Source organism: Microcaecilia unicolor, chromosome 2 (assembly GCF_901765095.1).
Source record: "Microcaecilia unicolor chromosome 2, aMicUni1.1, whole genome shotgun sequence".
In the NCBI taxonomy this organism is placed as follows: domain Eukaryota; kingdom Metazoa; phylum Chordata; class Amphibia; order Gymnophiona; family Siphonopidae; genus Microcaecilia; species Microcaecilia unicolor.
In genome coordinates, this window is record NC_044032.1 from 505,512,152 (window position 1) to 505,530,247 (window position 18,096).

Here is an 18,096-nt window from a genome sequence, read left to right on the forward strand (position 1 = left end):
CTATGATAGCCACACCCCCTTAAACCAGCCATGGCGCATATAAACAGACATCATTGAAAATATTATACTAGTGTAGGAGAAAAAAATAACATGATTTTCTTTCATTATAAATCATTTCTGTAAGTTGTTACAGCTCCAGTATACCCAGTGCAAAATATGACAGCAGATATAAATTCTCAAATTGGACATATTCCAAACACTAAAATGAAAATAAAATGATTTTTTCTACCTTTGTTGTCTGGTGATTTTGTTTTTCTATCCATATTGGTCCTAGTCGCTGATTCTGCTGCTCTCTATCTGTTCTCTTAACTCCGTTTCCAGGGCTTCCTTTCCATTTATTTCTTTACTTTCCTCCTTTCTTCTTCATTTCTTGCCTCCATTTTTTGTTTCTTTATTTTCCTCCTTTCTTCTTCATTTCTTGCCCTCCATCCATGTCCAGCAACCCTCTTCTCCCCTCCAGCCACAAATGTCCAGCCACCCTCCTCTCCCCTCCAGCCACCTTCCTCTCCAGCCACCCATGTCCAGCCACCCTCCTCTCCCCCCTGCCCTCCCGCCCTTCTTCCCAGCACCCAGCATCAGACCGCCAGCCCTCCCACCCAGCATCAGCCCTCCCAGCACCCAGAATCAGGCTGCCAGCCCTCCCACCCAGAACCCAGCATCAGGCCTCCCTCCCTCCCACCCAGCACTAGGTCTCTCTCCCACCCAGCATCAGGCCGGCCTCCCTCCCTCCCACCCACCGACTCAGCACCCAGCATCAGGCCTCCCTCCCTCCCAACTACCCACCCACCCAGCAGCACCCAGCATCAAGCCTCCCTCCCTCCCACCCAGCGGCACCCAACACCAGGCCTCCCTCCCTCCCAGCACTAAGCATTAGGCCTCCCATCCACCCAGCAGCACCCAGCGTCAGGCCTCCCTCCCACGCAGCAGCACCCAGCATCAGGCCTCCCTCCCTCCCACCCAGCACCAGGCCGGCCTCCCTCCCACCAAGCCGCTTGCCCTCGCTCCCTCCCTCTTCCAAACAAGCATCAGAACGCCCGTCCTCCCTCCCAGCACCAGGGCCCCCCTCCTCCTCTGAAATTGAAAACGCATACCGGGTTGTGGCAGCGGCAACGAAAAGCGTAGTCTTCACTCGGCACGCTTCCCTTCTGTCTCTCAAGCTGTGGTCCCGCCCAGCTGATGCTTGTTTGGAAGAGGAAGGGAGCGAGGGCAAGCGGCATGGTGCTTGGTGGGAGGGAGGGAGGCCTGTACTCGGAGGGAGGGAGTGAGAGTGGACGGAACGGACCAGCGACCGGCGCGCGTGCCAAGGGACAGGGCTCTGCGTGCCCTCTCTGGCACGCGTGCCATAGGTTCGCCATCACCGTTCTAGCTTCTCTTCCTGGAAGAGCAGAAGCACGAGATCTTGCACTGTGCGTTTTAAAGAAGATTCCACAGAGCGTCAACTAGAGCATCGGCTGTTTCAAGGCAGATGAGTCTCTGAAGATGGAGAAAGTTCTTCTACCATGCTGGCACATGTGTTGGTCGGGTTCGTGCTGCCCCAGACAGTTGACGCAGAGCTGGCATGCAGGACCTCTCCCGTGACTGTTTCTCCGATGTAGACGGGCTGGGCTGAGGCTGGCGCAAGCACTCTAAGTCTAAAGACTGAATGCAATAGCTCTGAAAGCTCCTCCTTGAGCATAGCCTGGATCTCTGCATATAGAGTAGGTGCCAGTACTGGCTGGGAAAGCGGTGTGGATACAGCCCGAGTAATATAGCCTGTGCAGGAGTAGAAGGAGACCTCGAAGAACTCTAGGGCTCTCTGAGAAATAAGTTGGAGAGAAGGAGAGCAGTCACTGCATGGGAAGCATCCATGTCGTATAGAGGACGTCAGTGCAGGAGAGTTATTGGCAGAGAGCCTAAAGGGAGACTGATGGCAATGCCTCTTAGATTTTTTATGCTGCAGTGCATACAGCACCAATGAAGTCCCTACAATGTCACGGTACCGAGTCCAACATCAGACCCTCTTGATGTTGCGTCGGTGCACCCAATGTGGACGCAAATACAGGTTCCGTGTCGAGTGCCAAATCCCCTGCAGTGCTCAATGCAGATGCGGATATCGACATAGAAACATAAAAGTTTTTTATACTGGACTTCTGCAGGTTTTACGCATCCTCACTTGCATGCCCAGGCAGAGGCTACACTGTACATCCCAGTGCTCTGGACCCAAGTACCAAACACACCAGTTATGGGGGGTCTGCACCTAAAATAGTCCTATTGCATCAAGTACACTTCCACTTCTTAAAGCCGCTCAGCACCCTTGTCTGACATGGAGGAAAAAATGGCTGACGCAAGGTCAAAAGGCTCTATGGATCAGAGATCTCAAGTAGCCACATACCCAAGAACGGTCAGTGTTTTCTGGGCAAAAAAGTGTGCTCAGGGGCCCCAAAGGCCAAAAATTGAAGGGGGAAAAAAAACCCTAAAAATTTAACAAAATTAATATTGAAAAGGGGAAAAAAATGAATATGAAGAAAAAATCTCTCAAAAAAGGGAAGGCACCAGAAAGACAGAAATCCGACATGCTGAGGATTTAAAAATCTTTCTGCTTTGCGAAAAACGATAGACTGCTGGTCCCGCGCTCAAGCATCTTGTCAGAAAGGAACCTGTGTGTGCAGTGGAGCACTGCCTCAAAGACTGAAAGCGACAGTGCACTTGGCAGTGTCTGCACCGGGTTCTGTGGATGATTGTCACCCATATGCGAGAATAATATGCCTGTTTGTCCTCAGAGAAATAATGTGTACACGCTGCTTATCAGTACACAGCTGGAGCAGGAAGATGAGCTATATATGTAGTAGCAAAAGTTATTGTAAACCTCCTAACATTCCTTAAACAAATATAAATTATATTTCAGCTCTAGTTCTCTACATATTCCTCTTCATAATTTTGCCACAATTTCTCTCTACCAATATCAGGATAATTAAATAGAACAGGTTTCCTACACCTGTCCTGGAGACCCCACTAGCAGGATTTTCAGCATGTCCATAATGAATATATGAGAACAATCTGCATATATGAGATCTCCAAACCATGCAAAACTTATTATGGGTATGCTCAAACGTCTGGTTAGCAGAGGATCCTCAGGAAACATAGAAACATGATGGCAGATAAAGGCCAAATGACCCATCCAGTCTGCCCATCCTCTGAAACCCCTAACTCTTCCTTTTCCTAAGCGATCCCACATGCTTATCCCATACCTTCTTAAATTCTGACACAGTCCTAGACTTCACAACCTCCACCGGGAGGCCATTCCACACTTCCGCCACCCTTTCTGTGAAATAATACTTTCTTAGATTACTCCTAAGCCTGTTCCTTCTTAACTTCACCGTATGTCCCCTCGTTCCAGAGTTTTCCTTCAGTTGAAAAAGGCTCACTCCCTGTACATTAATGCCCTTGAGATATTTAAACGTCTCTATCATATCTCCTCTCTTCCAGCGTATACATGTTGAGGTTCCTAAGCCTGTCCCTATATTTTTTGTGTTCAAGACCGCTTACTAATTTTGTAGCCACCCTCTGGAAAGATTTGGAAAGCCCTGGCATGGCATTTGTAACCGTAATCCAGGGTTGCATTTTATTGTTTTTCTATTTAGTAGGGCATAGCAGTGGCTGCTTGACCATTCTGGTAGTTAAGACATAGAATTACCACAGGGACCAACATATGCACAGGGAAAGCATAAAAGACGCTGAAGCAAAGTTGATACAATACCTCCAGATGCTATGTAAAATCCACTGGGAGCATACTTAGCAACAGCCACTTGTTGAGCATGTTCGGTGTAGACATCAGCTATTGCCGGATTCTACAAATTACAAAAACCAAAGCACAAAGTGTGACGTTTTAGTTTCAAAATTTTATCAAGCCTGCAGCACCAGTACAGCAACTGTTCTGGACCACTGCCTTGTATCTTTTATACAAAATGTACCACCTGGTCTTTTGAACCTTCACAATCCAATGCCAGAAATAAGAGCAGAACCTCAGTTTTACTATACTGAAAATGAAAACACCCCACCCCATCTATCCGCATGTACCGTCTACACAGGAGGCTCAGCACAGGCTTGATGCAGACTGTCAACAGATTGTATGAGCCACATTTAGCTCTTACTGATGCAGTCATCTTGCCTTCTGTGACAACTATTGAAGTAGTAATCACGAGGTACCCAGAGAAAAAGACACTTAAATGCATCTTGTCAGTTATAGTGATGATATGCAGCAGTGTGACATGACAGCAATCTCAGAATTCCTGAGAATACTAGATTACATTATACAGGTATCTTATTTGATGTTTCAAAAGAGACCAAAAAAAAGGCAAGGAATTTCCGAAAGTTCAATATTTTTGACTTTCTGTCGGGATGTCTTACTACACACCTCTTGTCCCCCTCTATATAAGTGTACTTGGTCCCTCAGCTATATGGTAAGCTGTACTGTAGAAAAGCATTATTATCATAACTATGTTGTTATTTAAAGATTCTAATGTGTGCTTATTAGATATAATAAAATATCCGCATAATACTGACAACCATGTTATTTGAATTTCAGTGCTGTTAAATTACCATTACTGGTGGGTGACATCACTGACTGTGTTGTTGTTTGGGTGTGTGCTGCCTTCTGGGCTCTTCACCTGCTTCAGGTCCTCTGCTCCTTTATGCATTGGGAGAGCAGTTTCCAGCGCTCGGAGCAGGGAGAAAGCGGCCTCTGTAAAGCAGATACTATATATCTGACAGTGCTGGGGCATATATCTGCTTTATGGACAACTGACTGCTCCCAGTTAAGAAAGCAATGTATATATGAAGCCAACAGATGTGAAAATATCTTGAATATATTTGAAGACTCCTGTAGTATTACAGTGTTCCAATAAAGTTGAGTCTGCATTTCATATAGCAAAGGTAGCAAAGTGAAATCATAGTGGGACAGGCCTTAGAATTGGTGCAGAAAAAGATACAAGAACCTTGCCGCTAATCAAATGTAGCACATCTCCCCAACCGAATCGGAAAGCAGGCCAGACAAACAAACCGCTATACTAAAAAGGGTGGAAAAAGTGCCAAATCAGAGGATAGGATCCTTACTCCTTACGGGACAGGTCGCTACCAAGGTCATAGAGGAAACAGAAGGGAAGACCTGAAAATAGAAGGTCTGACACTTGCAGGATAGTCTAAGTTGCAATTGGAACCTATGACCTTGGACCCACAAGCAAAGTCCACAACTGAATGTCCTCGAACCACATCAACACTCCAACATACACTCCCCTTCATACATTCACACACTAAACAGCACAATTACGAGTCGACTGACACATCCTTGAGAAAAAAAAAGCAGAGCATAACTGGGTATCATATCATAAACACCTACGAATTCATATGCCCTCTTCCTTCATCATTCTCACACTTTTACACACACACTCCTCCTTTACTTCACGAACTTAGTCCAGATAAACCTCACTTCATAAAAAACATTACCCCTAACAACACTCCACTCTCCCCCATGAGTTCATTATTAGAAGTCATTTAACATGCAACAGATCACAAAGGATCCCCTGAGAAAGCGCAAAACCAAAAGCACTCGCTATTACACAAAGGAGCCAGAATGAACGTATTGAAATTACTCCTAGGAATCTACTCCTTCACATTGGTCCAAATACTGTTAGCCACACCTCTCGATGATCATAACACTATACCAACACTACACAGCCAATTCAGGATTACCAGACACACCAACCTCCACCAAACCGGCAACAGAACTTACAATAGCAAAACATTATCCCACAAACTGCACAACCAACACAAAAAAGCTCTAATAAATCCAAATCAACATACAAACGACAACTAATAAAGGTTCCCACTTTCACCATTAGGGAAGATCCATACCTTACAATTCAAATAGGTTACATCAATGCCAGATCAACAGTAAACAAAACAGAAATTATAAAAGATTGGATCACATCGGAAACCTTAGATTTACTCTTCATCAGCGAAACCTGGATCCATGACCAAAAAGATCCCATAATACTGGACCTCTGCGCTCCGGGATAAAACATTACACACTGGACCAGAATAGGTTAAAGAGGTGGAGGCATTGCCATAATCTACAGATCCCATCTCACTTTAGAAACCACTGCTGAATCAATCACACCTCAACTAGAAATTGCCTCAATCAGATTGCAACATAAAAGTGTAGCCGGCAATCTAAACTGCGTCCTATTCTACAGACCGCCAGGCACTTGGAGCCAAGCATATATAACCCTAATAGATTTTAGATCGGCCACTTGTACATCTAACTCAAACATACTAGTCAATGGGGACATAAACCTTCATTTAGAAGACCCAAACTCAACTGGTGTCCAAGATTGTAAGGAACTCTTCCAACTATGGGATTTCGAATGGCCACATCCAAATGCCACCCACAAAAAAGGCCACACACTTGACCTGCTAACCCATAAATTTGCATCAGACCAAATCATTAAAGTCATCAACCACAAATGAATGGCAATTCCATGGCCAGATCACTTCAAATTAAATCTGGCCCTACATTGGCTGAAGAATGGGCATCTTAAAGCTGATGAAAAAAATTCTTATCAAACCAGAGGTAAAGTGGACACAACTGCGTTTTGGCATCAATTTATGATAACAATTGGTCTATTCCATCGGATTCCATCAACTATCTTTCAGATTGGGAATCGAGATGTATCACCGTTCTAAATGAATTAGCTCCTTTACAAACAAAAACCATTCACAAACCAAACAGGACCCCATGGTTCAACGAAAATGTGAAACAATTAAAATCTAGAACCAGACAACTCGAACAAGCCTGGAGAAAAAAAAACAAAAACAATCAAAATCTAAATGCTTGGAAAGAATCACATAGAAAATACAAATATGAAATCAACAAATCCAAATGGAACTACTATAATGAACTAGGTTCGGACTACAAAGACATGAAAAAGTTGTACAAGCTACTGGATAAATTACTAGACACAAAACCAGTGTCCTCAACAAAATCAGGAATCCCAACAGCAGACGATCTTGCTAACTACTTCAAAGGCAAAATTGCCGATGTACGCAAAAATATGTCATAGGACTACATCAACCTTGATACCTTCTTTAATGAGCTAGACCCACGCTCAGAAGAATACCCAGCCGATCGAACTTGGACAAGTTTCGCCCAGATCACACAATAAACATTAGCACTAGCAACCAATAAGATCTCTACAGCCTTAGGTAAAAACATACCCCTCTTGCAATTCGACTTGTCAAGTGCATTCAATATGGTTGACCACTATATACTATTAAGAATATTCGACAAGATAGGAATATACTTAAATGGATCAAGGGTTTCCTAACCACGAGATCTTATCACGTAAAAGCAAACATATCACCATCATGGAGTACCGATTGCGGAGTACCCCAGGGTTCACCTCTCTCACCCATATTATTTAATTTGATGATGATCCCCCTTGCTCATGCCTTATACAAGCATAATCATAATCCTTTCCTGTATGCGGATGACGTTACCATTTACATACTGTTCAACTCTAATGCAACAGAAATCACTGTTGCAATAGACTATTTTAAGCTTAATGGACTGGCATTCAAACTGAACAAGGAAAAAACTCAGTGCCTTATCCTCTCTTCTCACCACAAAACAAACCTCCCTTCATCATTAGAAACCCCGGAACATACTCTCCCAATATCGGACAAACTGAAGATCCTTGGAATTACTATTGACACCAACCTAACCCTGAAGAGCCAAGCCCCTGCCACCACGAAGAAATGTTCCCTGCAATGTGGAAACTCAAACTGATCAAACAATTCTTCCCAAGGAAAACTTTCCGTAACATAATTCAAACAATGGCACTATCACATGTTGACTACTGTAACACCGTATATGCAGGATGCAAAGAACAGGTCTTTCGGAAACTCCAGACCACACAGAACACGACAGCTAGACTCATTTTTGGAAAGACAAGATTTGAAAGTGCTAAACCCCTACGCGAAATAGTGCACTGGCTACCAATCAAGGAACGAATAGCCTTCAAAATAATTCCATGGTCTGGCCCCAACCTACATGACCGGACTTACCAACTAGAAACATCATCGAATCATCATGAGTGGTTTCTAAACCTGCATTACCCAAACTGTAAAGGACTAAAATACAAATCAACATATGCATCCAGCTTTTCATACATTTGCACCCAGCTCTGGAATGCATTACTAGAAACATTTAGAACTGTGAACACCCATCTAAATTCCGAAAAGAGCACAAGACTCACCTCTTCCGGAAAGCCTACCCAGCAGACCCGAACTAAGTCATGAAACAATGCATCACATCTATCAAATTAAGAAATGACAATACCCCTTCCACATAATCCTATTAGTTCAAACTGTAGGAATTTTACCACTCCAGTTATAGTTAAATGTACTTCTACCCTTATCCTACTCTGGTATTGCTCACTAGAAGCTGTAGTCCCATCCCCGGAGATTATCAGCCTCATTGGGATTACTTCTCTCTATATGCTACTATATATTCGTCCCAGAGTTGTATTCTCTTTTCCGGAACCTCTTTTCCTTGCACTTACTGTTACTCTATTTTCCACTCTGTATATATTCCCGGAGTTGGTACTCTCCTCTCCGGAACCTGCAAGCACATTGAGCCTACTGCTATGCGGGAAAATTGGGATACAAATGTAATAAATAAATAAATGTGTTATTTTTGATCCTGTTTCACAGGATAACTTCTATTAGGCTTCAATTTGCTGTTTTCAAGTTTACCTCATTTATTGTATTTGTTTATACTTGGTCATTTTACTATTGCTATGCAGTTAACTAAGTAAGTTTCATGTTATCCTGTAGCCACTGTACACTGCCTTGGGTGAATCTCTTCATAAAGATAGTTAATTACCCCCCAAAATAAGTGTCATTCATTACAGCCTCCCAGCTTTAAGATAACCATAATTCACTTGGCATTTAATTTTCATTCCAGTATACTCTGTTGGGCAGGATATATGATAAGCAACATTAGGCTGATTACACAGGCCTCATTGATCATCATATTCAAGAATGAATAACACGTGAGGTTAAAATAAAACGTAGCTCGAAAACCTAGAGTAAGAAAAAAAAGGGGGGGCCTATAATAAGACTAAAACAAACAAAAACACACACACAACATCAGTAACAATCATCCTAGCTACATAAGTACGTAAGTTGCCATACTGGGAAAGACCAAAGGTCCATCAAGCCCAGCATCCTGTTTCTAACAGTGGCCAATCCAGGTCACAAATACCTGGCAAGATCCCAAAAAGTACAAAACATTCTATACTGCTTATCCCATAAATAGTGGATTTTCCCCCAGTCCATTTAATAATGGTCTATGGACTTTTTCTTTAGGAAGCCGTCCAAACCTTTTTAAACTCCGCCTAAGCTAACACCTTTACCACATTTCTGGTAGCTTCATCGCATGCCCCCTAGTCCTACTATTTTTGGAAGCATAAACAGACGATTCACATCTACCCGTTACCAATCCACTCCTTATTTAATAGACCTCTATCATATCTCCCCTCAGCTGCCTTTTCTCCAGGTTGAAGAGCCCTTGGAGAAATGCCACTTACTCTGAGGTGAACCCTAATAGTGTTGATTTTGACCCAGATTCAGAGAGATATAGAAGGTATTCAAGAAGTTTTTGTGTTGGGCTGGAAAGGATCTTGGGCCTTGCCCTCAAACCAGACAGCATCTTTCAGGTAGTACTGATGGCTAGAACTACTGTTAAGAACATTATATCCTGAAGCAGTAACTGACTATGAATAAAGAAAACAAATGCAACAGTATAAATGTGTTACCCTCAATGTTTCTGATGATCACGCATTTACCGTTGGTGTAGAGAAAGTTATTACCTTAGGATCACCTCCAATAACTTTGGATACTCCCCTTTCAGGTCTGTGGGAGGCTAGCAAACACATTTTCTGTAGGGCATAAATCTGCAGTTAAGTTTTCACCCAACATACAGCTGCTTTGAAGAGAAACAAACACTCCCTTGAAATGATTTTCGCAGTCGCAAAATCACCATTACAATACACCATTTACACAAAAAAAAAAAAAAAAGTAAAAGTACTTGACACGAGTCTGTACATGCTTTAGTAACACAGGTGTCAGCTCTAAAACGGAAGGCTGAAGACACTCTAGCAAAGGCATTTTATGAAATAAAGTTAATTGTAACAAACCTAGCTCGGTTATACACGTATGGCTATCTGAACCACAACAGCGATACATATTAGATTTACAGGTGGGAAAATTAGAGAAAGTGGTAAAGTGGAAGCGATCCCCTGCAATATGATCCCAAACACGTTATACTCCCGTGCATGCAGATCACTTCGTTAAATCCCAGCAGATCCGCACCAAAACTGCTTCCAGCCCCCGCATTCCACGGCTCAGGTAGGGAGGAAGTGGTGATGCCGTGCAAGGATCTACAGTCCCTCTTTGCACTGTCCCACAACAGAGAGGCTACTCACTGATCTCGTAAGACATCTCTCTATCAGGCGCTCGTAGACCTGCGTTTTACTGCTACTGCTCCTCTCACCACTGCTTCTGCTGTTCCCGCTAACGGCCCACACACCGCCCGTTCCTTGCAGCCACCACCCGGCGCTAGTCACTGCAAACCCGGAAGCGAGCGGCAATCCCGGGGCGCTGCCTCGGCTGTAACCATATATAGTCAACTCTGCTCCAGCTCTCTCTCAGCCTCCAGCCCCCGCCCCTCCCTAGCCCTACGTGCAGTCGGAAGTGACGCTACTGAGCAGGGATTTGCTTGCTTGCTACCTCCTTAAGTCCTTATCCTTCTTAGCGTGAGCTCAGCTGAACAAGGACAAGGAGGCGGATTCGTCAGTGTAACGTTCTTGGAAGAAATGAGTAGTGCGCGAGTTGCTTTCGTATTTCTCTGCGTTCTATTCTGGAGCTGTAGATATTTGGTGGAGGGAAATATGTTTGTGTATCTCTTTATTTCACCTGTAGGATTATAGTAATATATATATATATTTTTTTTTTAATTTATCCCTTTCGTCTAATCCTGTCTATTCGTAGGGTCAACATGTGGCTGTCAGAGTGCGGGTAGTAGATCCAGTTTAGGTTTTTGATACTAACAGTTAGTTACTAACGTAGACTGTTACGTTGACGAATTTGGGTGGGGATTTTAACGTAGCTTTCCTTTTAACTGACAGGGAAGTCATAAGAGTAGCCATACTGGGTCAGACCAATGGTCTATCTAGCCTGGTATTCTGTTTTCCAAATCTGGTCACAAGTACCTGGCAGAAGCAACAACATTCCATACTACCAATCCCAGGGCAAGCAGTTGCTTCCCCCCCAGCCCTTTCTGTCCTTAATGAGCTCACAATCTTATTCTAGCCAGCAAAGTTCAACCAGCTGCTACAGCAGGACTTGAACCCCAGTTGGTAGCGTCTGATGTTGCTGTTCTAACCATTAGGCTACAGTACCAGAAGGGAGGCTGCAACTTAAGCAGTGTGGTTTGGAGGAGTAACTCATTCAAAGTTTCAGGGGTAGTGCTAGGGAATGCTTGGAGGCTCACCACTGTTCTTGATTTTTTTTGTGTGTGTCTCATTGGTTTACATTGCTGATCATTTTGGGGTAGAAACAGTGGTGTGCTGGTAAATTTTTAACAACAGGCTCTCCCCCCCATCCCCCTCTGCCCCCCCCCCCCCCCCACACACACACAAATTGCAGAGCTGGCTATTCCCAGGGAGAGTAACAACGTGTAATTTTATTATACATTATTGGTACAACAGATATACACATGGTTTTGCTTTTTAAACCCACGGTAAATCCTAAGGGTGGTTGAACAATAAACTGTGTTGTTTCTGACTTTACTTGTTTGGGTCCTCCTACTGATCTGTACATGTGCTGTCTGGAATTTTGGAAGAAAGAAATAAGGATATAAAAATTAAATTTTGGACGTACTGTGTAGAAGTTGTTTTCTTTTGTGATGTGATGGATGGATGCCTGTTCTGGTGTATGAATGTGATAATCTTTGAATAACTACCTATACTAAATGGCTATGGATTTCTGAACATATGGTATCATTAAAGGCCAAATTTTTAAATGCTCAGTTGGGTAAATATATCATATATATGCTAATCTCAAATGTTTCAGACATATCCATCTATTTGTTCCCATTATATAACTGAATTCTATTATTCTGTCTCAGTGTACTTTGCTTGGAATGTGCGATAAATGTTTTTTTAAAAAATCCTTTATCCTCCATCTTTTAAGACACTGCCTACCTGCTGGATAGTGATGGTGGCACAGAAAAGCAAGTTTGGTCCTTAGCTGGGCCGTAGTATTACCATATTGAAAATACGACCATACTAAGCCACAAAACAACCTTTTAGGGTAGATAGTGTTCACAATGAGCTCCTTTTATTACCGACCAGACAGATATAAGAGTTTTCAGTTTTGTACTAAGTTATCACAAGAACAAAATATAAGAAAACCAATATGGGCTGCATTAGGGGCTTATATAGCCCATTTATGTATAAACAAAAGAAATCTGCATGAACAAAATATTTATTTTGACTAATACATGTTCAGAAACAGATTAATCCATGTGTATCTAAAAGGTAACTTTCTACAAAACAGATGATCTGATTCCATGTGTGCCCCAATGAAAGGAGAGTTTAATTCTACTTCCATTTAAATTTCAATATATATTCCATCAAGTTTATAGATTATTTACAACAACAACAGTTAACAGTAAGACGAACCCAGCAGGAAACAGGATATCCTCACTGAAATTTGGCCACATGCCATGCCCATTGCCATTGTCCTTGCCCCCCGGCCCCCCCTTCCTTTTCACATTTTATGATCCCCGATTTCCCCTCCCCCGGGCCCTGGCCCCCTAGCTGCAGCTTGCTGCTGTGTCAAACTAGCACTAGCAGCAGAAAATACAATGAAAATGTTTTTAGTCAATTGAAATAAATAGATCACCGCGGGGCCTACCTAGCTGGAATGGAAGTGAAGAAAGAAGATGTCCAAGATTCTTCTGCCGACGAGGAGGGAGGACGAGTAGACTGGTGGCCCGTGGCCGGCAGTGGTGTGAGGAGAGTAGAGTCAGACGACGGACACGGAGTGAAAAAAGCAGAAGGCGCCAAACACCTGCAGCAGGACTCAGGAGGATCCGTTACCTCAAGCAAGAAGGGCGCGCAGGGTGCCACAGGGGGAGGAAGGCGTCGTGACGTGAGCCATGAGCGGGACTTGGAGACCCGAGAGGCGGGGAGAGAGAGCGAAAGGAGCTGCAGAGGGAGGAAGCGGCATTCGTGACATCGAGAAGCGACAGGAACCGCTGGGAGGAGCCGCAGACGTAGGTAGGTGCAGCATGGACAGAGCACAAGTTAGAAGGGCACCCCCCCCCCCCCCCCCAATATGGTTGCGTTTTCACCCGGGTTCCAGACGGGGCGGTCCCGCCCTCACTGGAACCAGCCCAATGCAGCCTCCCGCTGTAGAAAAAAAAACTTTGATCCCGTCCACTCCCTGCAGAGACAGCTAAACAACCGGCTCGCTAAATTGGTCAATAATTAACAACCGGCTTTGCAGAGCTGGAGCGAGCCGGCTCCAGCACACCACTGGGTAGAAAGCTATATTTATGCAGATGATATTCAGTTATTGGTAAATGTAGCAGAATATGAAATAGTTGTGATGCTACATTGAACGAGTTTTGAGTCAGTGGTGCAGGATAGTTGAACCCTCCAGAAGTCTGCAATGTGGTTGTCCAAAAGGGGAGCCTCTTTGAGAATATTGCCTACAGTAAATGGAGGAGAGCCTAAGATTGGTGGATAGTATGAGTAGTTTGGGAATAAGGTTTGATTTTCTTTCTTTGTGTTTACAGATTGAGGCTGTGGTGAAAACAAGTTATTGTGCCTAATTCGCCTATTATTTGCCATAGTTAAGACTTCTGAAAACCTGGTGCTCTTGGTTCAGGCAATGGTGATAGGCTCCATTTATTATTATTACTAGTAAGAAATGCCCGTTTCTGGCAAAAATGAAACGGGCGCTAGCAGGGTAATCCCCCCCCCCCCGTCCTCCCTCCCGAGTTGCAGACACCCCCTCCGTGCCTCCGTTCCGAGTTGCACACCTCTCCCTCTTCGTCCCTTCGTCCGTCAGTAACGTGGTTGCGAGGGCCGCCCCGCCCTCAACGTCATCGCGTTTGACGCGAGGGCCGCCCTGCCCTCGACATCATCGCGTTTTGACGCGAGGGCGGAGCTACAGTGACTGGTGCCTGCAGGCCAAACCGGATATCTCGGGCGCCTCAAGTTTCCGGCTTGAGGCTTCAAAGTGCCTTTTATATATATAGATTATTATTTATTGCACTTGTATCCCACATTTTCCCACCTATTTGCAGGCTCAATGTGGCTTACAAAGACCTGTTATGGCGTTGCCATTTCAGGGTACAAAGGATACATTTGGTGTTACAAAGATATTAAGGATAACAAGACGATATAATCAGCAGTTATATAGAAGACAGTCAGATTAAGGTTGGAGTGTGGGGAGAGTTGTAGTTGGTTATAGGGGTATGGCTGACTCAGCCAGGCATGTCAATTTCCATTAGGCCCCACCACCCCTTTAAGATCAGCATAGTGGCCTGTTTTAGGTACTTTCTCTCTCAGATGTACACATATCAAGGGCAAAAAAAACTCAGGAGCCCTTTTACTAAAGCTTAGTGCACTCTAATGGGTGTTAATTTACACTAAGTATCACATGGCCATTGGTAAAAAATAGGATGTGCAGCATTAATATGCACTAAGCTTTAGTAAAAGGTCCCCTCAGTTTTTCAATTCCAGGGGCCTAGTTCATGAGAATCCACTCCCACACGAGTTATCAATAGAGAACTGTTTGGTTTCGTAGAGATTAAAAGCCTTTTTCTCTTTTTTTTTCCTGGAGCAATAGTAGGGATCTGAGTTTTAGATGAAGAGAGGTGAATTTTTGTATTTGTTTTATTATGCCTATGGTGAGAGAGAGTTAATCTAACATAGTTATAGTACATGACAGACTTGCGTGGTCTATCCAGTCTGCCCAACAGTAACATTTCATATAAATTCATGATTGAACCAACAGTCCAATACTATTACTATGTTTGTCACTTGCTATACCACCTTACCCTAGTAAAAGATCAAGGAAAATAACATTGTACGTACTAATTTCCACTTTAAAAGGCCTTCTCTTTTTTCCCACTTAGATACGCAGCACCCACACTCGTAACATGTGATATGAATGTGGTATAAATACACATACTTGATCCTGATCTGTCTTTGCCATTTTCGGGGCTCAGACTGTAAAAGTCTGCCCGGCACTGGCACTATTTCCCAACTCCTAAAGTTGCCAACTGAGCACCAGTTCTCCCCCTCATAATTAATTGCATAGCTGTTGATGTGTTAAATTTTGCTTTATTTGGATTTATTCACTGTCTTTATGAAGAGATTCACCCAAGGTGGTATACAGTAGGTACAGTTTAATATCAAACTTACAATTTTGTTAGCATAATAGTAAAATGTAAACAATTACAGTAAATTGTAACCTAATAACAGGACTACCATGAAACAGGATCAAAAATATACATATGTAAAAGCAGTGAAATTCAAATAGAGATATAATACGATATAAGCATATTACTAATGAAATAGTAACCAAAATTTGTTTTTGGATAATCATGGGGTACAAGAACGAATAAATAAATATCTAATAAGCACACAATTAGAACATTCAAATAACATTTCTATGATACTACAATACAGCTTACCATATAGCTGAGGGGCCAAGCTCGGATATATAGATGGGGTCAAGATGTGTGGTACAGAGTCGGGATAAATAAAATGGGTGGTTAAACTAAAAGCAAATTGTTTGTACAGTTAATAGACAGACCAGTTCTTTATATAAGTTACAGTGTGTGTGAAACAAGCTAGTCCAGGTGCAGAATGGGTGTATAGTCAGTCACCCTATCCTGTTCTGTTTAGGGATCCTTGTGTATATCCCATTAATTTTTGCTTTCATCATAGTGCTGGGCAGACTTGTATGGTCTGTGCCCTGAAAAAGACAGGTACAAATCAAGGTAAGGTATACACAAAAAAGTGGTACATTTCTTGGGCAGACTGGATGGACCGTGCAGGTCTTTTTCTGCTGTCATCTACTATGTTACTATATGTTACTATGTTTGTCTCCACCATCTCCACTGGGAGGGCATTGCAGGCATTCATCATCCTAAGAACATAAGAATAGCCATACTGGGTAAGACCAATGGTCCATCTAGCCCAGTATCCTGGACTCCAACAGTGGCCACTCCTGTTCACAAGAAACTAGCAGAAACCCAATGAGTAGCAACATTCCATGCTACCAATCCCGGGGCAAGCAGTGGCTTCCCCCATGTCCATCTCAATAACAGACTATTGAATTTTCCTCCAGGAACATGTCCAAACCTTTTTTAAACCCAGATATACTAATTACTGTTACCACATCCTCTGGCAGCGAGTTCCAGAGCTTAACTATTCTTTGAGTGAAAAAAGTTTTTCCCCCTATTTGTTTTAAAAGTATTTCCATGTAATTTCATTGAGTGTCCCCTGGTCTTTGTACTCTTTTTGACAGAGTGAAAGAAATCGATTCACTGCTACCTGTTCTACACCACTCAGGATTTTAGAGACCTCAATCATATCCCCCACCAACCAGCTCTTTTTTCCAATCTGAAAAGCCTAACCTCTTTAGCCTTTCCTCATATGGAAGAGTTCCATCCCCTTTATGGCTAGAGAGTAGGCATGCCTGTGCTAATCAAGTAGCGTGGGCACATTACTACGCACTAACAGATTACTGCGGAAGCCCTTACTGCCTCTTAAATAGGTGGTGGTAATGGCCATGCACTAATGTGGAAATTACTGCATTACCATTACAATAAACTATAACACAGTGGTCATTTTACCAACATGCCAAAAATGGTGCAGCATGTGGAAAACCCACGCACGGACACCAGCGCCAGCTACTTTTTAGTGGACCCCTTAGTGTGTTCTTTTTACACAACCCTCATTAAAGGCTTAGCACTCTTTAGAAAATGGGCCCATTTTATTTGCATTTTGCCTATTGGATTTAGATTGTTTGCTCTGCACTATGATTAATTTATGATTGTATTTTGCCTTGAGATTTTATCAGAAGTGAATCTAATTTTTAAAATAATGTCTCAGTGGATAATACGTTGAATAAACTAATTTATGCAAAACCTTCATATTAGTTGCCATGGGTATGGAAAGTGTGATTATATTACAGGATGAATCATGATGAAGGATGAGCTTATTCCACTGTGTGATGACTCATGGTGCAAGTTTAAGAGGGCATAATTACAGTGCCACCATGATATTTTAGAATAATTTAGTGACTGCAAACAAAATTTTCATAAACACACACACAAATATAGTGCTTTCCCCTTAACACACCTTTTTTTTTAACAAACATTTGGTTAGTGTAATTGAGGTTAGTTTCTCAAATCTTGTGTAGTGTTTACTATAGTAGTGGATGTGTGCTGCAAGAAACATTTTATAAAATAGGTATTCAGTCATTGCTACTGTTTCTTATAAGCTATGGAAGAAGAATTTATGATATTTCTATAATTAATTTAATGTGCATTCACATCATTAAACTAAAAGTAAATTGATAATGGAAGAAACCACTCCACAGCCCAGTTCTAAAGAGGGACTACCATCACTGCTATTAACCCAACAATGAAGCTGCCAGTGCCTGGAACTGACAGAGGTATTGTGGACTAGCAGCAGAACCAGGAGATTGTTCTTATTATCTTCTCTCTACCTCTAGTTTTTGTCTTTCTGTTATCAATTCTTTATATATAGAATATATATATTTTTTCCATTCATTTCATTTTTTCCATTTCATTTTAAGTCTTTTGTATTGCTTTGGCAACACGTGTATATCTTGTCAGTGGCATAGCTAGGGTAGTTGACACCCGGGGCCGGTCATTTTTTAACACCCCCCCCCCCCCCCCAAATCCAGTACTAGGCATACTGAGAATACAAAACACTCGGGACCCAT

The 18,096-nt window shown here is 42.8% G+C and overlaps 1 protein-coding gene across 1 annotated transcript in view; it reads right to left on the reverse strand.

Annotated features, from left to right (window-relative positions):
• The window catches only part of WDR1 (WD repeat domain 1), an 82,400-nt gene extending 71,665 nt beyond the window's left edge, over positions 1 to 10,735 (reverse strand). The window contains 5 exon segments of the mRNA XM_030191187.1: positions 3,737 to 3,829; positions 9,858 to 9,911; positions 9,914 to 9,947; positions 9,949 to 9,977; positions 10,524 to 10,735. Coding sequence (XP_030047047.1) covers positions 3,737 to 3,829; positions 9,858 to 9,911; positions 9,914 to 9,947; positions 9,949 to 9,977; positions 10,524 to 10,539 — 226 coding nt within the window. The 5' untranslated portion in view covers positions 10,540 to 10,735.
• Between the last annotated feature and the right edge of the window lie 7,361 nt (positions 10,736 to 18,096).